Source organism: Pygoscelis adeliae, unplaced genomic scaffold (genome assembly GCF_000699105.1).
Source record: "Pygoscelis adeliae isolate BGI_AS28 unplaced genomic scaffold, ASM69910v1 Scaffold85, whole genome shotgun sequence".
Taxonomy (NCBI): domain Eukaryota; kingdom Metazoa; phylum Chordata; class Aves; order Sphenisciformes; family Spheniscidae; genus Pygoscelis; species Pygoscelis adeliae.
In genome coordinates, this window is record NW_008824900.1 from 4,649,728 (window position 1) to 4,657,920 (window position 8,193).

The 8,193-nt window shown below is 39.0% G+C and overlaps 1 protein-coding gene across 1 annotated transcript in view; it reads left to right on the top strand.

Annotated features, from left to right (window-relative positions):
- The first annotated feature begins 2,283 nt into the window (after positions 1-2,283).
- Positions 2,284-8,193, top strand: part of CIITA (class II, major histocompatibility complex, transactivator) — a 26,478-nt gene continuing 20,568 nt past the window's right edge. Inside the window, 1 exon segment of the mRNA XM_009324810.1 lies at positions 2,284-2,584. Coding sequence (XP_009323085.1) covers positions 2,284-2,584 — 301 coding nt within the window.

The following is an 8,193-nucleotide window of genomic DNA, read 5'->3' on the forward strand; positions in this document are numbered from 1 at the left end:
CTTTTTTCATGTTTAAGTGGCAATCATGATGACGTATCACAAGGTATTTGCCCACTTGCTTGTCTGCTTCTGGAGGGAACTATCCTATGGAGGGGAGTTCTTTGCCCACAAAAAGAAATCTATCATTCCCACATTATTGCATCCCCTCACAGTCAAACACACTTATGCCCTGGAGCACTGAGCAAGGGTTTCCGTATCTGGCTTTTGCAGAGCTAAGGTGCAGCAGGTCAGTGACTTGCAGAGAATGGCTGAGGATTACACTTTAAATTGAGTTTCTTCTTTAAATACACAGCTTCTCATGTGGCTTGAACTCTCCACCTCCCATCAAGAAGGAGACTTCTTAGTCAGAACTGCTGCCTTGAATGTGACTGATGATGCTGAGAAAGGTTTCTGAAAACCTCCCTGGCCAAATAATGGAGACAATACTTTTTTTTTTTTTCACAGTTTACCAAGTTCACAGTTTACCAAGCTGCGATAAACTCATTCAGATTTGCCATGATAGCAAGCGGTTCCCAACTTTCTGCAAGGCAAACCCCTAGCTGACTTCAGCATGTGTTCTGCTCCACAAGATGGTAAAGTACAAGTGGAGGCATTTTATTCAATGCAGTTTTACGTTGATAAAACTAAGGGAAACAGTCCTTTTCACGTAATACCCGAGGAGCAATGCTACTCCAGATGAGTTGGAGCTTATTCCTACTCATACTTCAACAAAACTAATGTTGTCTCTTCTTGTTTGAATCACTGTAGGTAGCAACTTTGAAGGAAGATAAATTTAAAAGACAAATTCTGAGTGAGAGAAGAATATGCATGAAAGATCTAAAGGATTTACTTTTCCATAAGGAAAATAAATGAATCTGCTTTTCTCAGTTGCCATTTATATAGTCAGAGTAAAACTTGTTACCTACTTGCACTGCAAGTCAAAATCATACCATTAGATAATGAGATTTTTCCAGTGTTTCACATGCACTTCCTGATATTGAACATAAACATGAATGTTCAGAAAAAGCAGCAAATTCTTAGTATTCTACAAAGATATTTTGGCTCTTAACCAGAATTTTCAGTAGTGTACTTAAAAGTTTTATAAAGTTTTAGCAAGTTCCCCTCAGTGCATTGTTTCTTACTAGGTGGAATTATTGTTCCACTTTCAAATGTGTTCAATGGTGAAAAGAAATCATGGCAATATTCTAGGTAGTAAAACCTAGTAGCAAATACAGAGAAAAATATTGAGATTCTATTTGAATATTTATCCCATAGTCAGCCTACAGGCTTGTTTAGGCAACCATGTAGCAGACTGGATTTTAAAGATCCTGTCTGTAAGCCCCCAGACAGCCCTAGAAATTTTGCCCCAGTATTTATTTCAAGTCTGTAGGTTCTGCTATAGCAATCAGAATAACAGTACAACAGAAGAGCAAGAAATTACTCAAGAAGGCAATATTAAAAAAGACTTCTTAATAGTTTTGAGCTGAATTGAGGGCTCAGGTTGTAGTAAGTTTGGAGCTGTATTTTGACATTGTGTTTGGTGGTATGGAAGATTTGCTACTTATTTAAACTGGGGACTTGAGAACTCTTCTGGTTAAGGAATTTAGCTTAAAGTGTCTGCCCCTTGGAATATAAGTATGTTAACTTTGAATAAGAATATATGGAAGTCACGCCCAACTTGTTTCCTAGTTATTTTTCTTCCTAATAACTTCAGATATGGCAGAAACCAGAGCCCGATTTGGGATAATTTTTTACCCCAGAGTTTTTACCCTGGTTCTACCCCATTTGACTTTCATGAAAGCAGAATTTATTCACAACCTAATCTCTAATCTTACATTAGAGTCTCCAAGTTTTAAACCTATCCCTCTTGCAGAAGATGTGTTTTGTGCTGAAGCTTTTGGTACTGTTCTGATTCAGCAATGACCTTGTTGGGCCCACTAATGGGCCCACACTCCACCTGGGCCAGGAGAGAAAGATCCACCTATAGCAATCCTTCTTTAATGGGTTAAATATTTTTTAAATTAGTTTTTCAGGTGACCATGTTGCTGATTGAAAAATTGTGTTTTATGAATGCTTGGAAGAATTGTGCTGTTGTGTCATTTGATCAAGAAGTTTTTTGTTGTTGCAAATGTTATTTAAAGGCTTAATCAAATGAGGAAATACCTCTGCTATTGTAGGCCAAATTCTCTTAACTTTTTTTTTTTTCACTTCAGCTTTTTGATGCTGACTGAGTGGATTTTTTTTATTTTATTGAAACAGTTCAGATTTTGCTCAGACCTCTTTCAAACATCTTCAGATACAGGTATGAATCTCTTTAAGGAGATCCTGCCTAGAGTAAGGAAGATTCTTTCAACTGCTACAGCTTCTGATGACCACGCATTGCTTAACCTCATGCTGAAAGAAGATGTGATATCCAAGGAGTACCATCAAGCCTTGCTCCATGAAAAAGACAGAGAGGACCTCGCAAGGAAGATATCTCTGACATTTGTGGAAAAATGGGACCTGTACTTGAACACTTTGGTTCCCCTCTGTTGTTTAAACCTCTATGGCAGTAAGCCTCAAAATATGACAGATAATGAGCCAACAGGAAGCAAGTACACTTCTGGTAAATCAGCTTTTATTTCTTTTTTACTTTGTTAAAGATTACTTTTGTTTATTGCATTTTGACATTGTATTGTGACATAGTGCAAAGTACATCAGTGGAGAGCAGGTGGGGAAGAGAAGAGAGCAGAATGTAATGCAAGAGCAGCTAAAAAGAGATCCACCCATTCAGGGTAGCTACTGGATACCCATTTTGATAGCCAGGCCATAATAAAACTTGTTCTTTGCCACCTGTTGTAGAACCAGAAAAGAGACCATAATAAGGTCAGGTTTTCTCACCTGACATAACAACCATTGATAGTCTGAGTAGCATTTGTTCATGGCACATGCTGGCAACTCATGTAGGGCAATCTCTCAATCATATATGGGAGGAATGCTCTCCACTTTAAATTCCAGATGTCTATAAGCAACAAAATTGCACTGTCTACAAGAGACTGCTGCAGATTTAAGGAGGGGAAGTACTTAATGACTTATGAAGCTGGATTCAAGAGTTTTGAGGTTTTTAGCGGGCAGCGGGAGAGATAAAAATGCAGACACCTTATAATTCTGAGGCAGTAACTCACTTTTTAGTCTGAACCACCAGAGGATTAATGTATATGTTGGAGAACAGGGATAGCTCTGGGACAATCTTAACATTGTCCATCCGATGTAAAATGGCAGAATCCCAGCTCAAATTATAGCATTCAGAACTACTTTTACAAAACCAAGCAACTGTAAAAGGAGAGTAAAAGAATACTTAGTAGAGTATTGGGGTAGTCCTGTAAAACTGATGGAAGGATCCTAAGTGCAAGGTAGTGATGGGTATACATTTTTTCCTCTCCTAAAATACAGTATTGGACATCACTTCTCAAGGCATGGATGAAAGTACAAGAGGAAATGCTGGGGAAAAAAATTAAGGTCATTCATGAGAGGGCAAAATACTGACCCAGAAGATTTTAGCTCTGTTATTACACACATTCAAATTAATGCCAAGAATTCATATTTTAAATGTAGAATATCATAGCAAGTGGCCTAGTGTCACTTATGCTGGGACTATATAGTCTGGTTTCTACTTTTAAATAAATCCCTGAAGTGCTTGAAAAGGTACCTGCTCCTTCTCATTTTTGTAATGGTAGCACCTAAAATCTCCATTCAGAGATCTTGATCCTGTCATGCCTGGCTCTGTGTCTCTGTCACAAAGCCTGCATTTATTTGAGACATGACAGAGGAAAGCTGAAGTGCATCAGAAGAAGCATTAGTCTTCATCACACGTTCAACCACTGTCACTGTTCTCTAGATTTTGTAGTAGAGACAGGATTAAAAAAAGTGGTTTCAAAGACTCACCAGGAAATACTCAAATTGTATTAGAGATTTCAGCTTCCTTTGAAGAAAATTCTTTTCTGACTTTCTTTTTGAAATTTATTAATTTTTCAGCCTTATATTCAATCATTGTTTCACTCTGAAGAAGCCTTGCAAAGAAAGCTCGGGTCAGAAACAGATAGATATCAGCAGGTTTCTCACTAACTACTTAATAGTTTTGCAACTATTCTACCACAAAACAGATCTTTACACTTTCTAGACAAAAAAGTCCCAGCTTTCCCCCTCTTGCAAAGTGCACTATTGACATCTGTTTTGCAGTGCTTCCGATACTAATCAATGTGTTCTGTTCCCTCCTTTTGCAGTAGGGCAGCATATCGGCAATCATTGAAGCAAAGCTGATGGTCACCTGAGAAGCTCAGGCAGTTCTCAGCTGTCTCACAGCCTCTTGTTTTCCAGTCTGCTTTTCCCTCTGTCTCTAAGACCATCTTTATAGACTAGTCCACTAGATGAACCAGTAACCTGATTTGCTTTAGCAATTCCTTTCGGCTGTTTCTAAGCAACTATGGATGTTGTACAGAAAGTGGACAACCAGTCTTTGCTGCAGTTATGAACTGGAATCACAGTAAACAGCTGAACTCTTTTGCTCCCCAAACTTTCATTCTTGAAGTATATAGATCACCTCATGGGATTGCAGCCTCAGAAGTTGGTAAAGAAATCTGCCTGCAGGGCTGGTAAAGGACCTTATAACTTGTGGGGTTGTGCTGCACATTAGAATAGGTAACAAATAACCCTCTTAAATTTTGTAGGGATTTCTCATGCAGTGATTGTATTATTGTCTCCTATCAAAATAGAGCACTAAAATACAGAATCTGTATTTGTGCAGCCTTTCATTATTTTCTGTTCTGAATGCTGTTATACCATTTCTTCTAATGTGCATAGAGGAATTCCAGGAACACAGCTGCCTGGCTGGTTAGAAAGCCTGGAGAGGCTAGTGCTCTGCATCACAGGCTGGGCCCAGTATCTCCATAAGTACTGGGAACAGATCAGCTGTTCCCAGGAAGGAAACAGCTTTATCGCTTCTCAGTGAGCGTGTTCCGTAGAACCTGATGGAAGTGGATCTCCTCTGCAAAGGGAAAAGACAGATCAGCAGCTGCTTTGCTTATAGGACCTGCTGCCTTGTGCAAAAGCCATTTGTTACTGAGCAGCTGATTGAAAACTTGCCTTACTGAAGCAGCAAGTCCTGGATGTTGTTGACTTCATCAGATCCCACTTCCTTCCTTTCCCCTTCAGACTCTGGTGGAAATTTTATTATAAGCTATAGCCAATGGAATAATACTACAAAAAGTATTTGCTCAGTTGAGAATATATTCTCTTTCATAATTAATTTCTGATTTGTGTAGGTCTGTGCATGATAAAAAAATAGAAAAATAGGCCAATAAGCTTGCAGAGCCACACAGAAGCAGCTATAGGCATCGGGCCAGGAATCACAGATGAAGTTGGTTTTCAAAAGATTGTTTGTCTTACACCGGGTAGGCGCTGGCAGGGTAAGTGATGATTAGATGAACAAACCCTGAATAACATGTGTAAGCCAGACAAGATTTACAAGCTCCTGTTTCGTAGAACATCCTACTTGTCATTTTGGGCCAATGGCAAGAGATAATTGCACAAGATAGCAAACTAATTTTATATTGGTAGAGCCTGCGAACATGTGAAAGAAATACTTTCACTTCTGTTACACCAAATGGAGCTGCGAGGTAAGAGTGTCTGCATGCTTCTTGCTTTATTCTTACTGATGGACTGTTTAACAGCATGACTTTGGGACAGATTTGAACTGGAATAAAAAGGAGAGGAAGAATTCTAGGGAGCACCAGAAATTGTTACCGGCAGCTCCCATCCATTTTTGGTTTTCAACCGAATAAATCAATCTGTTCCTAACTAGTGACAAGTGCAAGCTGCTCTTAGCGGTGAGAAGTGAGAGGTAAAGGTAACAGTGCTTATTATACAGGGGTTGCTAGAAGGGAGGTTTCCTCTTTGGAATTCCCCCTGAGCGCTTTTCTGCAGTGACTGGTCTGGCTCATTTCCTCCTTGCTGGTGTGACTTTCTATATGGGCAGTAATAGTAGCTGTCCTTGTTTTTTGATACTGAATCCAGAGTGAAAGAACAGGAACTGTCCAGCTTCCTAAGGTCAGTTTTCCTCAACTCTTGAATGCAGTGCTTTTGTCATGGTAAATTTATCTTACCTTACCTTTTGTAGATATTGGTAACTACAGCGTGTCAGTATCTGGACTTGACTATCTTCATCCTACTTGAAATATTAGTAGGATGAAGTCTGAATGTGGGTGGAATTTTGGAGACGACTTAGTGATTTTGTTTTGTGGCTAGCCCTGTTACTTGCTCAAAAGGCTGCTGTAGTTTGTTTCAGACTTTGTTAAGAATGTAGTTGTTTTTTTGTATAAATGTTGCTCCTATAGAAAGTGAAACTGAAGATCATGGGAAGAAACTGGCTTATTTCCAGTTTTTTTTACAGATCTGGCAAGACAACCTAGAGCTTTACTTTCCCATTTAGGAGGGCTGAGATTCTGTCTTGAAGAAAGTCTCTGAGTGCAAATGTACTTTTTCTGCCAAAAAAGCTTATAGGCAAGGTGGCTGCTGTGCCGCTTTATTTCATCGTACTGCTGGGATGGGAGAGCTGGGCACAGCTGTGGCACACGAGGCTATACTGGATATGAAAAGGCAAATTCTGCTCTCAAATCACAACTCTGACACCTGCAGGACAGTGCATTATTAGTCTGCCTGAAGTCGGCTGTCTCCAGCACAAGGCTAGTAACATTTCTTTTATCTCTTGTGTTGGTCACTATACAGCTAAGTTCATTGAAAGGCAGAAGCTCTTTTTACCTGTTACTGATACTTTTTCTAACTTCTTTAAATTCACCTCTAAGGAAGACAAAGGAGAATGTGGCAGGATATAGCGCAACTTTTTTCCAGCATCATCTCTGTTCTTCTTCCTTTTTAGACTACAAAGCCCATGGAAAGTAACACACCACTCCATCGGCAAGATAAAGTAGTATCTTTTGTTAAATCGTGTAATATAACAGGAAAAGTTAAACCGGCTTTCAGATGTATAAGCCTTTAATAGATCTGAAATAGAAACTAAAACCTTCAATGCTAAATATAAATTGAGCACCATTACTTGCAGTTTACAAATAATCAGGCCATCTCTGAAAGGAAAATCTGTTTGGTACCTGTGGAGCAGAGGAATTGTTAGTGGTGGATTTGGGGAGAGGTGTTGCAAGAAAGTAACATTTCTTCAGCAATCTTTGTGTTTAATTTTTCAACCTCCTGTCTTCACAGCAGTCCTGCTCTCTTATTTTTCTGTAACCTAATACTTGGAGCTGTAATGTTATGTCATCCTCTGGTTAAGAAATGTGTGATTTGCATGGCACTACTAGTCTTTTCTATGAATTATCCTCAGCTTCCTAAACTGCTACAAAAATTAAATTGTGGGGGGGGCTGTTCCTCTGTCCCTGACGTGTCTTTACATATTTTCATTTTCTTAACCTCTATACTCATGTGGGAGATTATTTTATTACCAGTCAGTTCAGATGTCAACAGAGTTTTGGGAAGGAAACCCCCTAACAAATCTCCTCAGAAGCATCCACCTTATTTTTGGAGTAAATGTTACATTATTGTCTGTATAATCTTCTCCGTTCTCTTAGATACCATTTTATTTTAGTTAGTGGCAGACTGCATTGCCTGGAGTCTTTAACATGTTGAGCCTTTAAAATATAAGACATGGTTAAATCAAATTATTGGGGCAAAATGATAAATCACAACAACCTTCCTTATCTTTAGAAATCTAAAATGCCCCATCTTAAGACCTGTATGTGATTTAAGTGAACACCTACTCCTTCTTTAACTACATTCTTTGTCCTGGTATGGTGATGTTCACTATTTCTTTTACTACTTTTCCAGCATTTTTAATTCATATGGCATCACTTGGACTCTACAAGAGCACTGAAAAAAACCATTGAGAGTCTTAGAAGTGAATCATATTGTTGTGCTGTATATGAGAATACAGCACTAAAACAAATATATACCAAGTAGAAACCTTGCTGTAGCAGGTATGTACTGAATCATTGCAGAGGTAATACAAAGGGAACACAGGTCTACTGAATATAGCGATGCAGCTGGAGTGTATAGGCTGCTGGAGAAAGGAGTTGTTATTTAGAATCATAGAATCATAGAATAGTTTGGGTTGGAAGGGACCTCTAAAGGTCATCTAGTCCAACCCCCCTGCCATGGGCAGGGACATCT